This window comes from Marmota marmota, unplaced genomic scaffold, assembly GCF_001458135.2.
Source record: "Marmota marmota marmota unplaced genomic scaffold, marMar, whole genome shotgun sequence".
Classification (NCBI taxonomy): domain Eukaryota; kingdom Metazoa; phylum Chordata; class Mammalia; order Rodentia; family Sciuridae; genus Marmota; species Marmota marmota.
The window spans coordinates 7,766,557-7,781,099 of NW_025999982.1; the positions used below are offsets into that span (position 1 = coordinate 7,766,557).

Sequence of the window (14,543 nt, forward strand, 5' to 3'; positions counted from 1 at the left end):
AGGTGGGTTAAATCCCCCAACCACCCCCCGCCTGAGGTCCAGACCCCTGGGTTTCCTTCTGTTTTCTTCTGTTGCTTCTCAATTCTACTCTGAGGTGGAAACTGCCATTGTTCCTGTTCCCAAAGGGCTTTTGCAGAGACAAAACTGTCTGGCCACCTGGCCTCTCCCACTCCCTCAGGGGTTAGGACCAGGATTTTTTTTCTCCCTCCTCCCTTTCCTTCTTTTCTTGCTTTTTAAAATTTTATTTTTAATGGATACATAATAAATGCACATTTTTTAAATATGTACTTTTTTATTGTAGCTGGACACAATATTTTATTTTATTTTATTTATTTTCACGTGGTGCTGAGGATCGAACCCAGTGCCTCACGCGTGCCAGGCAAATGCTCTACCGCTGAGCCCCAGCCCCAGCCCCTAATTGTACATTTTTGGGGGGTCCAGTACGATGTTTTGATGCCTGTCTGCCTGATGCAATGATCAAATCAGGGCAATAGGCCTATCTATCACCTCCAACATTTGTCATTGCTATGCATACGTTTCTAATAAGAGAGAGCTCAGCGCCCCGCGAGGAGCCCCACTCTGGCCTAGATTTCCCATTTACGGAAGGCACAGCTGGGTGACTTCTTAAATCTGGCTGGGCCAATTCCTACAAGGCCAGGCCCGGGTACCTCGGCCTGGAGAAGGAAGAGCTGCAGCTCTGGGCAGGGCAGCCTTGCCTTGCTGGTAACACTGACAGCGAAGCCCCAGCAGCAGTTCTGATCTTTATCTGGTGAGTGGCCAGGTTTTCCAGGTGTTTTGCTTCCATTGCTTCATAGACTCCTCACCAAAACCTAAAAAAAAGGAGGAAGTTGCTGTGATTATTTTGGTATCACAGAGGAGCAACCCGAGGCCCTCAGAAGCTAAGAGTCATGATCAAGGTCACCAGGCAGAAAGGTGAGGCCAGGAGTCCCAGCCCCATCTGTCTGACTGCAAGGCCTCTGCAACCAGGAAGCTGGAGTGCAGGGGGGTTAGAGCAGGGCAGGTGAGAAGTCGGGCTTTGGAAGATAGAAGTGGTTCCTACAGATGGAGGAGAGGCCGGTGGACTTTGGGATCTCCCTTAGTCTCTGCTCCTCTAGAGGGGTCTTGAGACTAGAGGCAGGCCTGCCTGCCTTCCTTCCTTCCTTCCTTCCTTCCTTCCTTCCTTCCTTCCTTCCACCCTTCCCTTCTTCCCTGCCTCCCATCATCCTTCCCTCCCCTCTTCCCTCCCTCCCTTTCTCCCTTCCATCCTTCATTCCTTCCTTCCTTCCACTGATTGAACCAGGGGCAGTCTACCACTGAGCTATATCCCCAGCCCTTTTTACATTTTATTGAAAGGCAGGGTCTCCCTTTGTTGTTGAGGCTGGTTTTGAACTTGTGATCCTCCTGCCTCAGCCTCCCAAGTATCTGGAACTTCAGGCTCTTGCCACCATCCCCAGCTGAAACTAGAGGTATTTCTAAACTAAGCTACAGGGACTGGCTTCTTTAGCAGAGGGAGGTTATTGGGGGCCTATGGGCAAGATGAGAAAAAAGGTCCATTGACAGATGAAGACAAGCTCTGGTGGGACAGTGACTGGACACAGCTGGCCGCTGGAGTGTCCTCGGTTTTCATCCCAGCTCTATCTCTAGCTGTGTGACCTTAGATAGGACGTTTCCTCTTTGATCTTCGGTTCTCCGAGTTGTGCCCTGAAGCTCCGTGCTTTCTGAGGCTCCCTCCTGCTGACAGCCTGTGGTTTCAGCCTTGGATGTTCAGATGGGGCCTCCAGAAGGGGAGGCAGGAAAAGACTTAAGAGGGCGTCTCTGGGAGGAGAGTTGTCTTTTGGAACGTAAACAGACCTGGGAGCCTCAAACAGGCAGCCCCTTAAAAGGGCAAATATGTGCGTGCCCGGAGTGGGACAGGCCCTGCTCTTGGGGGATGGAACTTTTCTCTGGAGGGAGAAGTTTCTACCGTGTCTACCTTTCCCCTCCACTCACTGTGCTTAGGGAGATGTTGAAACTATTCAATAACAGGTGTGGCCTGGACGTGAACCAGTCAGAGCAGTCAGGCTATGAACAGGAGGTATAAGTTTGGACCAGAGTGTCCAAAGGTTGGACAGCCCAACCCCTGCGCATGATTTTTCCAGAAAAGTCTGGCTTAGGCGCTAAAGAGCCAAGAGTTGGATGGGGCATGTTGAGTGGGGGAGGCAGGAAGAGGGGACTACTATCCTCCCAGACATCAGCCTGTCCCCCTAGAGCCCTGCCATGCTGCCACCCAGCCTCAGCACACCTTCATGCCCTACATGGCGCAGTCCAGCTGACCAGCTGCTGGTGCACTGCAGAGCCTTAGGAGACAAAGGGGAGCTGGTCTGTATTCTGTGTGGTCATCCCCTGCTCCATAACAGGCAGGATACCTCCCTGGAGCCTGTTCCTGTCTGCCCGAGGACATGGAGCCTGACCGTCGGCCATCAGGGCTTTGTCTCACACACTCTTGGCCCTGGCTACCAAGTCCTGTGGAAGTCTCCCTTCCTCTACATTTTCCTCAGCTGCCAGCCTGTCCCAGGCCTTGGGTCCATGTGCCAGGATCACTGTGTTCACCTGCCGTCTGCCTCCCCACCTTCAGACCCTGGGACTGATTCTCATTCCCTACAAAAGTTCCTGATGGCTTGTCACCTGGTGACAGAGATTTCAATCAGTAGTGCCTGACTGAATATTAAGGACCCGTCTTTCCCCCTTTTCCATGAGCATAGGTCATTTCCCAACTGACCAAGAGACATGTACTCAGCACAAACTAAGCACAAGTACTTTATTAGCTATAGAAGTGAAGTGGGTGTCAAGAAGCAGGAGACAGGACCCCTGCCCTCCAGGGGCCTTTGCTGTATTCATGACGGGCAATATGATAATTAGAAGATGTCCTTAGACAATGTGTTTTTTGAGGGTTGCCTAGGTCCGTTAAAAGACTTGTCACAAATCTTGTAAAAACAAAACAAAACATAACATAAAAACAGAGCCAATAAAAAGTTCTAGAATGACAATTAAAATAGATCATGATTTATGTGAAAAGCCAGATGTTACAGTAAATTATTACATGGATAGAGTTCAGAAATAAAGCAATGTTCTCTAGAAGTTATCTTGAGTTCACTAGGAACAAGTTATACCACATGTATCTTGTTGTTTTTTTCTTTGATAAGGTTCTAGAGCTCGGTGCAGAGGAATGCCCTAGATTTAGCATACCTTGAGTTCCACAGGGTTTTAGGAAAAAATTTTTCATTTTGTCATCATAGAAAAGAGGGCTGGATAGAAGCATAGTCATGTGGCTTTCGAGCTGGTTGAAGCAGTGAACCGTGAGAGTATTGATGAATAGTTCTCTGGCATTCTGAGATGAGGTGGTTGTGTTATGGGGCTGAATGTCTTTGTCATTGTTGACATGTTCAGTGACGATGTGGATGATGGCCATAGGCCTTCTAATCAGTCAGTGATCTGAATCAAGGAGAAACAGCTAAGAAGAATTGATCCCCTGCCCCCAAATGAATACCATCCAACAGAGAGAAATAGTCTTATATTTATGTTGCAAAACTTCAGATCTATAAGTATGGGATGGGGAAAATCTAGCTGGGCCTTGTTGCTATTTCACATTTATCCAAGTACAACAGGCTGGGCAGAAAACTGAGCAGATGTCAGAACCTCCAATCCTCTGTCTGTGGGAGGCCCCTGCACTAGGAGCTGTGCCACAGAGTCACCTTGGGGCTTTCCCTGCCAGCCCTCCTCCACCCGTCCCTCCCTATTGGATGGTGCTTTTAAATCAGTCACCCCCAGATCCTGCAGCGAGTCGAGTGAGTGAACCCTCTTGGAAACTGCTCTTGCAGAGGGCGGGGAATCAGGTCCTGTCTGCACAGTCATGGAGAGGGTAACTAAGTGCCAGCTCTGAGCACCTCGAAGTCACATTCTGTGATTACAGCCCTCCTCCAGGGGCAAAGAGAGGGATGTGGAAGTGTCTGTGGCAGAAAACACTCGGGCACGGTAGGAAGGACATATAAATGCCTCCAGGTGGAAGGAGCTGGAAGAAACAGAGGCAGTGGGGGAAAGGGAGGCAGCCTTGGCTATTGGTTGTGAGCACCTGGCAGCTGAGGGACAAGGATTCTGAAGGCAGAGTGACCTCTGCCCCCACCTGCCTGACCGACATGCCTGATTGCCGGTGCTGTCTGTCTTGCTTCCTAGATCGTGATGAGGACCTGAGCATCTGCCTGCTGACAACCCCGGCCTAAAGTGACCATGGCCCCCCGCAAGAGGAGCCGCCATGGCCTGGGCTTCCTGTGCTGCTTTGGGGGCAATGACCTCCCTGAGATCAACCTCCGGGACAACCACCCTCTGCAGTACATGGAGTTCAGCAGCCCCATCCCCAACCCGGAAGAGCTTAATGTCTGCTTCGCAGAGCTGGTGGTGAGTGGGTGAGGGGCAGATGACAGCGGGGAGGGGGCAGATGGACAAGCAGAGTGGAACAGAGTGAGAGCCCATGAGCCGGGTCTCCACCTCTCAAGGCTCCTCTTGGGGCTGAGGCAGTCCCCCTAAAACATTTCAGCAATGCAGAAAAAGTCTCTCACTGGGGTGGGCATCATGCAATGGTCCCCAGAAGAAGAGACCCACCTTCTATTCCCTGGGAATTCTCAGTCACATGGTAGCAGTTGGGCTGTCATAGAATGGAGCAGATCCAAATTTTTGTGAAATTAGGCAGTGAAGAGTCTCGGAGAACATCAGAACCCTCAGTACCTTTCCCTCTTCTGCTTTCTGGAGTTTCCTCTGGGCCTCTTGACCTCAGGACAGAAGAAAGGACAGAGTGGGATTCTTTAGGCAAAATTGGGCACCTTGGAACAGGCTGTGAGTGGCAAAAATATGGAGGTAGAGGAGTCTAGATCACACCCAGGATCTGATTCAGGTCTGGGATGACCAAGCCCTACGTCTCGTTGGGTTGACCACAGGTGTCATTCATTCACATTGGCACCAGACCTTCCTGACCCCTGGTAGTGCCCATCCAGACCAGAGGCTCCGCCTGACATTGTGAGGATGACCACACAGACAGAAGAGGATGGAAGCACAATTCCCTTTTGGAGGTTCCATGATGATCCAAAGCCTGCACACCAGGAGAGGCCCGGGCCTGAATCCTAACTTAGGGCCAGAAGCCCAGTTGCTCTGCCACTAGCTCTTGGTTCCTTATGCTCATGGCTGGCCTGTAGTCAAGACATAGAAAAACGGTACAGGTGGTTTGGAATGTGACTTATACATGCTTTTGCTATGAGATAAGGCTGGTGGAGGCAATCCAGTCCCACACATGAGACCCTCTAGGTTATCTAAAAAAGGTGTCCAGCTTCCTTCTCACCTCAGGAAAACTCACTGTTTCCAGATTTATTCCTTTCTCCAGAATAGGATCGGGGAACAAACATTTGGTACTGTAAGTAGTGTTTGGAGTCTGTCTGATATTAGGGATGTTTTCCTAATGTAAGTTTGGAAAGGATGTGACAAGAATTGTTCCCCTTTTGACCCTTTTTGTCCAACAAGTATTTACTGAGCATCTTGGGTGGGCAGGATCCTCACAAGGTACTTTGGCAAAAGCAAGGGTGACTTGGACAAGGCTTGCCTGCAAGGGGTCGGGTGTCAGGTATCCATCAAACAAATGAAAAGCCTTTCTTAGAGAGACTGCCATGCTCTGGGCCCTGCAGGGTCCCAGATATTTAGAGATGGTCTGACAGACAGGGCCCTGCATCCAGAAGGGGAAGTCATCCCGGTAACACTGGTCTGGAAAGCAGTGACAGAGTGGTAAGTCAGGACAGGGAACACTCAGGGGGCTGTGGGAGCTTTAGTCTAGACAGGGAGGTCACAATGGCCTCCGTGAAGCAGCAACATTTCCATTGAGACCCCAAAGCCGAGTGAGGTTAGGTAAGTAGATGGGGAGGTAGAATAGAGAGGCTCCTTTGAAGAAGAAACAGCCTAGGGGAGAGTTTCAGGTTAAAATAGAGCTAGGTCCTTTTGGGAGGCACAGCAAAAGTCAGAACAACTAAGAATTTGGGCCTGAATTCTAGGGAATCCTAGGAAATCTACCAGGTTGAGCCCCAGTGGAAATCCCCTGGAGGTTTTCAGGTGATCCATCTGCTTTCTTAAAAGACCATTCAGGGTATCTGTTGAAGAAGGGGTTTGTGCTGATCAGTAGGGGGCTGTTGTAGGCCACCAGGCTAGAGGCAGTGGTGGTTTGGACCAAAGTCATGAGGAAGGAGAATGGCAGATTTAGGAGGGATTTAGAAGGAAGGGTAAAAGGCAGGAATCATGGACACCCAGGCTGCTGAGATGAGGAGCTGGGTGGGTGCTGGGGCCCTGCACAAGATAGATATATAGGAGAAGGCTCAAGCTTAGGGGGCTGAGATGATGAATTCAATTTGCTTTTCTCTCTATGCTTCAGTTTCCTCATCTGTAAAATGGGTTGTTGCGTGATTCAAATAAATGAATAATAGCACTTTCAACAGTGCCTGGCACATGGTAATGTGACTTATGTGTATGAGAAACCTGAAGAGCAGCAAAGGGGAAAAGTACTGGAGTCAGCTGGGTCTCGGGATCTGGTGGGCTGGAGGAATAGGTCTATGAGGTGTTGGCATAATAACCAAGTCCTTGGGAATGAATGTGAAGCCCGGAGGGAGAACAGAGAAGGACACTGTACCATGTCCCAAGCTTTTGAAGACAGAAGAGACATCATCAAGGGAGCCTGAGCAGAAACATAAAATGAAGTGCATGGGACTGCCCGAGAGTGTGGCTGCTGAAGGGACCACAGAACAGGTTCCATAAGGAGGGAGAGGTCAGCAAAGTCCCATGCTTCCTGGGCTGAGGAGAATGGCCAAGAGATTCCCATTGATGGAGAAATGGAGACTGCTGGCAAGTGCCTGAATATCCAGAATGCAAGACCAGACGTAATCCAGGAAGGGAGCGATGGTTCCTACCAGGGAAGGTCAGAGAAGGCTCGCTAGAGGAAGCCGGCGTTGAGCCATGAGAGTCACACCATGGTCCTTAGCCTGGTTGGTAAGAAGAGGAGGGACTGTCTAAGAAGAGGAACAGATTTGAAGAAGGGCTGGGTTTGTGCTGGAAAATGTCAGGTTAGGTACATGCAAGTGTCATTTTTCTTTGGTTTCTGATCCTGACCATGGAAAGGAAACCTCAAACAGTGTTCTGATGATTTTTTTTTTATTGATTTTTTAAAAATACACGACAGAGGAATGCATTACAATTCTTATTACATATATAGAGCACAGTTTTTCATATCTTTGTACATAAAGTATGTTCACGCCAATTCATGTCTTTATACATGAACCTTTTTTGTATTACAATTCTTATTACACATATATACCACAATTTTTCATATCTCTGTATATAAAAGTAGGTTGACACCCAATTCGTGTCTTTGAATAATGATATCCATCACGTTCCACCATCCTTGCTAATCCCCTGCCTCCTCCCTTTGACCAAGGACATTTCTGGAATATGGAGAGAACCCTTCTAGGTGTCAACCTTTGTTTGACACTAAATCTGCAAAAGTCGTTAGTTCCCAAAGCAGGTGAACTGATGGGTGTTATTTCACATTCTCATTGTATGCATGCACCATCCAAATGACAGCCACAGGCCACATGCAGCTACTGACTGGTCTGAACGGCATGAACTATCAAGGAAAATCCATACTGGATTTTGAACACTTAATTTGAGAAAAGGAATATAAAATATTTTACTGATAAATTTTTACATCAAATACCTGTTGAAATAGTCATGTTTTAGGTGTATTGGCTCAAAAATGTATTTGAGTTAACTTCACTTATTAAAATTTATTATATTTTTAATGAGGCTAAAACATGTTTAAAATCTATATTGCCCATATTATATTCCTATTGATAGTTCTGGTCTAGGAGAAGGAAAGTCTTAATTGTTTTCCCTTGAATGGAAGTATCCAGAAACGGTTGTAGATGTTGAGATTTAAGACCCTTAAACTACCTTAGTTTTGCTTTCACTGTTGCATTTGAAAATATAAAGTGCATTTAGTAGTATTATGCTTTGTTGTCTTCTTGTGGGTTTTGTTTTTGATTTTTAAAATGTGCACAATTTAATTGAATAGCACACCATGTTCCCAGTAGCCTGTTAACTGTTATCTTTGATGAGCCCTGGGGTTGCTGATGAATTATAGGAAAAAAAAAACTTCAAAAAGAGCTTTTGTAGGGACCACCTACCATAGCAAATCTGGAAACTCACCCAAACTACTACAGAGTAACCCCCAAATGTGACAACTGCAGAAGCTTCCAGTTCTATTTTCCAGAAATGGTGGGCCCACCTGGAGGAGGCCCCAGCTTTGTGCACGGGCAGCCCTGTGGTGGAGAGGCTGCTTCTAGCGGGCACTCCCTCCAGGGGAAGTGGATCAAGGCTGCCCTTGATGTAGCATGCCCTCTGCTCAGCCCCTTGTCCTCACCTGCTCTCCTGGGCCCCTGCTGGAACCCACACGGAGGTTGGGAAAGCCAGAGGTTTTCTGGGGGAGAGACTCAAAAGGCAGTAGATTTGAAGAACAGGGTAAGCATCTGAGAGAGAGGCAGGACTTGTTCTGTAAACGGCCCCTCTCTTTGTCCAGCCTTGTCCTGTGATGTTGGCAAGTATAGGAAGGCTCTGAGCAGGAAGACCCGAAACCCTGGACAAGAGGATTAGGGAGTAGGGCCAGCGAAGGGCAGGAAATGGGGTGAGCTGGAGGAGGAGAATGGACTTGTCCAGATAAGCCAGGGGTGGACAGGAAGTAAGGTAGTTTGAGTAGAAGTACAGGCTGGGTTGGAACAAGGGATAGGGAAGAAATTCCCCATCTTTGGTGTTCTTTGGGAGAAAGATAGTAGGCCAAGGCATAGGTTTGGGGGCATTCTAAATTCCGGTAGGGCTGAATATTCTACTCTCAACCATCGCTGGGTTTCAGACATGATTTTTCTTATTGCCTTTGCAGGATGAATTGGATCTCACAGACAAAAACCGGGAGGCTGTGTTTGCACTGCCCCCTGAGAAGAAATGGCAGATCTACTGCAGCAAGAAGAAGGTGACCCCCTTTCTCACCCTTCCAGCCGCATCCCGGGGCCACAGCCAGGGCCAACTCTTGATGCCTTAGTCAAACATTTGTTCAGCAGATAGTCTTATGAGCTAGTGCCCTTCTAGGTGTGGGAGGAACAACAGGCAAAAACAGAAAAAAAAAAAAAAAGGGCTTGGGGTCACATGTCCGTCCTTGGTCTCCTCACTGTCGTGCCTTCCTTCTTTTCCTTTAAAGAAGCTGTGGGTGTCTTGCCTGTTGCCCTCCCTACAAAGGCCAGTGCCAGGCTCCATTGGGTTTCACCTCTTTCTGCTTCTCAGCATTCCCTCCTCCGGCTCTGCAGCCCCTCGGTTCATCTCCTCCTCTCCTAACCTCTCTTATCTCCTTTATTTTAGCTTTTCTGTTTCTTTTACTTTCTATTTTTCTTTTCTTGGTTCACCTTTCTCCCCTCCCTCCATTTTTCAGACTGCTGTTAGGGCTCCTTTTCCCAACCTCAGAGTATGGGTATTTGGGGTGAGGATCTGGATACTCCCCCATCCCCTGGAGAAGACAGGCAGGTCCAGGTGGGGTCTGAGCTGACCCTCTTTCCACTCCCCGTGCCCATTCATAGCTCTTAGTTTACTCTTCCTGGTCAGGATATTTGTCCCATCCCAGGGCTCCATACTGAGCCAGGCTGACCTTATCATGGCAGGTCATAGAATCATAGACCCTTTCAAAACTGGAGGGAACCTGAGAAACAATCCTCTCAAGTCCTTTATTACATAGGAGGCAGGGGAGGCCTAGAGAGACCATGGGCTCACCCAGTCACCCACCAGTGACAGCAGGCAGCCAGACCACTGCTGGGGACAAAAGAGCCTCAAGGCACACACTGTAAGACTTTGTTTAATATTGTATGGCATGTTTATGAAACACCTGCAGATACAATGGTCAGTGTCTACTAACGTAAGAAAAGCAGGCCTTGAAAAAGCTCAAGTCTTGGAAGAAAGGAAGAGGAAGGAGGAGAAAATAAACTTTAGGAGCAATTAATCACATTTCATGAGTCTCTGCTTTCCAAATTGATTACTACAGAGTTCCCTTAATATAATCTCTTGTGTAGCTCAAGTAAAAGATTTGTTAAAATCTAAGGGCATCTCGCGGTACTTTGCAAACCAAATTGTGTGTGATTTCCCCATCTACTCTGACACCTGTCTTCCCACATGGCAGTTTCTGTGTCTCCCCACCTGTCTTAGCCTCAAGATTTCAATAACTCTACCCAGTCCTCTTAACCATCCCCCACCCACAGCCTTCTGTTAGATGCCCGCCCCCAGGTTCAGTACAGACAGTTCGATAGATAGAACGTGTTCCACTCTTTCTCCAGCACTGGACTGTTATAGCAAAGGCAGGATGACTTTTTACTCAGTACCTTCAGGCCTCACCATTGACTGGCATTCAGTAGGTATTCATCAAATGCATATTGAATGGATAGAATAATAAACCAGCAAATGCAAGAAACTGTATGTTTGCTGATACCATTGTTTTTGCTGGTGCAATTCCTCCCCAAGGTAGAAGATGGAATATTTGGCATTTACTCATGAAGATTTTAACACATAAAGCCCTATGAGGTCACTAAAACCAGAACAGGGGCAGGTTTTGCACTGGTCTAAAATTTGCTTGAGTAGGCAGAGCTGAGGGACCAGGGTCAGCTGGCAGCTGGCAGCTGGCAGAAGGGAGGGTTTGTCAGGGAGGTTCTGGAGGAGGTGAATTTTTATGTAGATTTGCAAGCAGGAGATTACAAATCTTGACAGCAGATGAGAAAAGTATCCAAAGTGACCACGGCACAGGGACAGAAAGGAACAGGATGTGTGTCACGCCCAGAGGCAGATCCATTTGGCTGGAGAAGGCTGGATTTCTTTCAACATTAATGGCTTTTGAACTCCACCATGCTGTCTCAAGCAAGGGGAAGAGCTAAGCCTTTCTCTTAGGGGTTGAGAGCCACCCGAAGGTCCTCTGCACTGCTGCCCAGCTGGCCAACCCACTTTATTCTTGGAAGTTTGACAGTGAGTGAATCACAGGCAGAGAAGGGGCTCCTAAGCCTTTCTAGAACCCATGGTCTTGGGAGTTGATTTCTTTTTTGTAGTTGCTATGTATCGAGTACCTCCTGTGTGTTTTGCACTACAACAAATGCTTTATACCATTATTCCCAAACTGAGAGAAAGACCGAATTTCTAAATTTCCAAGCCGCCTTAGACCAGTACTGTTGTATGATATAAGAACGACATCAGCCAAAAACGAAAGATGTACAAAATATAGGCAAAAATTTGTATTAGACTCAACAGTCATAAAATTACATTTTATTAAGTGTAGGTAGAACAGTTATAGCAGAAGAAAAGAGTTTTAAAAACGGTACATGCCCTCCATTGGAAGTGTCTGCCTGCATAGTTTCTGCCCATGTCATTGGTGGGTCATGAGATTCAATGTTTGTTGTCTGATTTTATCAAGGAAGAAACAGGAGCCTGGGGAGGTTTTGCATCTTGCTCTAGTCACCCACTGTGGTCAGGACTGGAACATTCCCTCTGTTGATTTCAAACAGAGCTCAGGGTCACAGGCCATGGGTCTTGCCAGTTGATCCATACCATCCTTCTTCTTGTTCCAGGAGCAAGAGGACCCCAACAAACTGGCAACCAGCTGGCCTGACTATTACATCGAACGCATCAACTCCATGGCTGCGGTGAGCGGCTGCTCCTCTCCTCTCTCTCCACCTGAGAAGAGTAGGGGAGAGTCAGGCCCCTCTGTTCTCTCTGTGTCCTACTCACTGAGGTGTAGAAGTTTTCCATTATTCCTGAGAACTCATCATAATCCACCCCTCCTCTGTGCAACTTCAGAGCATTTATTAACTCATCTGGATGTCACCCAGGCTTGGGAAATAGGTTGGGCCAGTAATTCTTCCTATTTCACAGAAGAAGATAGCGAAGTCCTAGACCAGAACCTGGGTCCCCTCAGACCCTCTGCCTTAGTAAACTAATCCCTGAGGCCTCATTCTTCCTGAGGTGAGGGTGCCCCTGAGTCAAGCCTGGGTTGGGGGACAGGTGGCCCAGGGTGACCAGTATCCCCTCTTACCTGCTGGCTCCTCAGATGCAGAGTCTGTATGCATTTGATGAGGAGGAGACAGAGATGAGGAACCAGATCGTGGAAGACCTGAAGACGGCGCTGCGGACACAGCCCATGAGGTGACTGGGCCTCTTTCCTTCCTCACTTCTGCGTCCATGCCCAGGTGGTCCCCTGATGTGCTCTGCTCCTATGCTGGCCCTTGCCAGTTCTACCTGACATTCCTAGACTCTACCTCACCCTTTCACTTCCAGCTCCGTCTCCCCTCTGCTGGGTCACTGCGAGCTACTGGGGTGGGGGTGGGGGGAGTAGAACCCAGGAGACTCAGATAAGCCTTGGATCCTCAGGAGCTCTCTAAAGAGGGATCAAGGGCAGGCCCTTGGTATTTGGAGGAAGAATAGAACAGGAGGGTGGCCAGATGGACAAAGCATGTAAGGAAGAGCTTCGTAAGAATGAGGGGACAGGGTGAGTGCCCCAGTCAGGGAGAAAGTGGGTGTGGGTTAAGAATGACTTCAACCAGGATCGGGGGATATAGAGTCAATGCATGAGCTTTGACCATCTCTGAGTGGAAGCCATGGGGGCTGGAGAAAGGAGATGGGTGTCTCCGGTGCCATAGGAGGACTCCTCCTACCTCCCAGACCACAGTGTATAGGGCCCCAAAAGAGCATGAGCTGTAAAAGGTTCCTTGCCTTTGGCTCTGGATGTATCCAGGCACGTGCGGGAACTAGCTGGTGAGAGATGATTGTTAAATCTTCAGCAACGGGGCACACTAGTTGTTAAACCTATTAATTACATAAACTTACGATTAATTAAATTATATCAAAACCAATACTTGAAACATATCACTCTCTAATTCTTTTTCCACATTTTGCTATTATATATGCTCTTCACTATTGAATTTACACTCTTGAATTTATGCCCTTTATGTGTGTATGGTGGAAACACGGCCTAAATGAGGCATCTCTTTCCAACTCCATGTTCAATGACATCACCACGGATAGCTTGAAATCAGCTAGGCTAGGAGCATTTATGTCCTGGAAATGGGCAAACAGTACAATCAGGTCTTTTCTGCTCTCTCTCTTTCCCTAAGGAACTAGTTATTAGCATGTGTCAACCGTCCACTGCAGGGGTATGTATGCATTGTCCTGGTCCTGGTTAAGCTCTCTGCCCTGGGACCTGGAAACAGCCTTCAGGAGGGTGGAGCATCCACATCCCTGTGTCCCTCTGCGCAGGTGGGGGTCAGTCTGGGAAGGACATGCAGGAAAGAATGAGGCGCTCACAAAGTAAAGAGGTCGAGGGGAGTTGTCAAGTTCGTCCACTTGAATTCATTTTAAATTTCCTTAATAAAATCTAGATTACAAAAGTTACACATAGTCATTGTGGAATTTTGTAGCATACAGAAGAGCATCTGTTAGAGAAAAGGAAAAAAAAATCTATTATTAATTTGAGAGCATATTCTAGGCATGTTTGCATCATAGGTATAATACAAAATACTTATAAATATATTTATCTATTGATTATAGATAATGTTCCCTAAGCTCAATTTATAACCATTTCCTCAGTTCTTTGGGTATTATTCTACTGTATCAAGAACTGTAAACCTTCTTTTGTGTGTTGCCTTGGAGTCTGGCACCCAGATGAAACCTATGGAGTGTTTCTCAGAAATGATGTTTTTTAAATAATAAAAGAGATAAATAGGTAGGGTTAAAAAATAAACAAATTCAATTAAAATATAGCTACCAATATCAAAAATGCATGAGATAGCAATAAATGTGCCTCTTTATGCTTTCCACAGCAATAGCTGGCACCAGATCTGATAACAACCACCATAATCTTGACATGCTGTTGGGTATAAATGATTTTGAGATCCCAGCAAAAACTATAATTTGATATGAAAATAGCAGTGATTTGTTTGGGTGACAGAGTTACATATTCTTCTAATAGCACTCTCTTTGATAGCCTGCACTCATCATTGAGGGAAATGCTTAATTTCAGTTAGAGGTTTTCAAAAATAAAAATGTAAATGTCTTTTCCCCTCCCAGTGCTTGGATCCCTGAATGCTATCTATAGACTCTTTGCAGAAACACAAACTACAGGTTAAGAAACCCTGAACTAAATAGATTTTAATGTTTTCTGCTAACATTCATGATAACTTTGCTATTTTCTTGAGGATCTCCTGAAATGTAGTTTTCTAGCCTTGGTCCCTTAGCTCAGTGAGTCTGATGGCCCCTCTGTATTAAAATCTTTCTTGTGCTCTGATTAAGTTCTTCTAATTCCCATTCTCATTAGAGATGGATCTTTAGGTTTGCTGGCCATAATAATTGTGATCATTCCTTCACCTCCATCCCATTTAAACTATGCAATTGACAGTCAATGCTATGCAAATACA

The 14,543-nt window shown here is 47.0% G+C and overlaps 1 protein-coding gene across 1 annotated transcript in view; it reads left to right on the forward strand.

Moving 5' to 3' along the window:
* Daam2 (dishevelled associated activator of morphogenesis 2) overlaps positions 1-14,543 on the forward strand; it is a 106,605-nt gene that overhangs the window by 58,468 nt on the left and 33,594 nt on the right. Inside the window, 4 exon segments of the mRNA XM_015487686.2 lie at positions 4,210-4,431; positions 8,993-9,082; positions 11,703-11,777; positions 12,182-12,276. Of these exon segments, the coding sequence (XP_015343172.1) occupies positions 4,264-4,431; positions 8,993-9,082; positions 11,703-11,777; positions 12,182-12,276 (428 nt within the window). The 5' untranslated portion in view covers positions 4,210-4,263.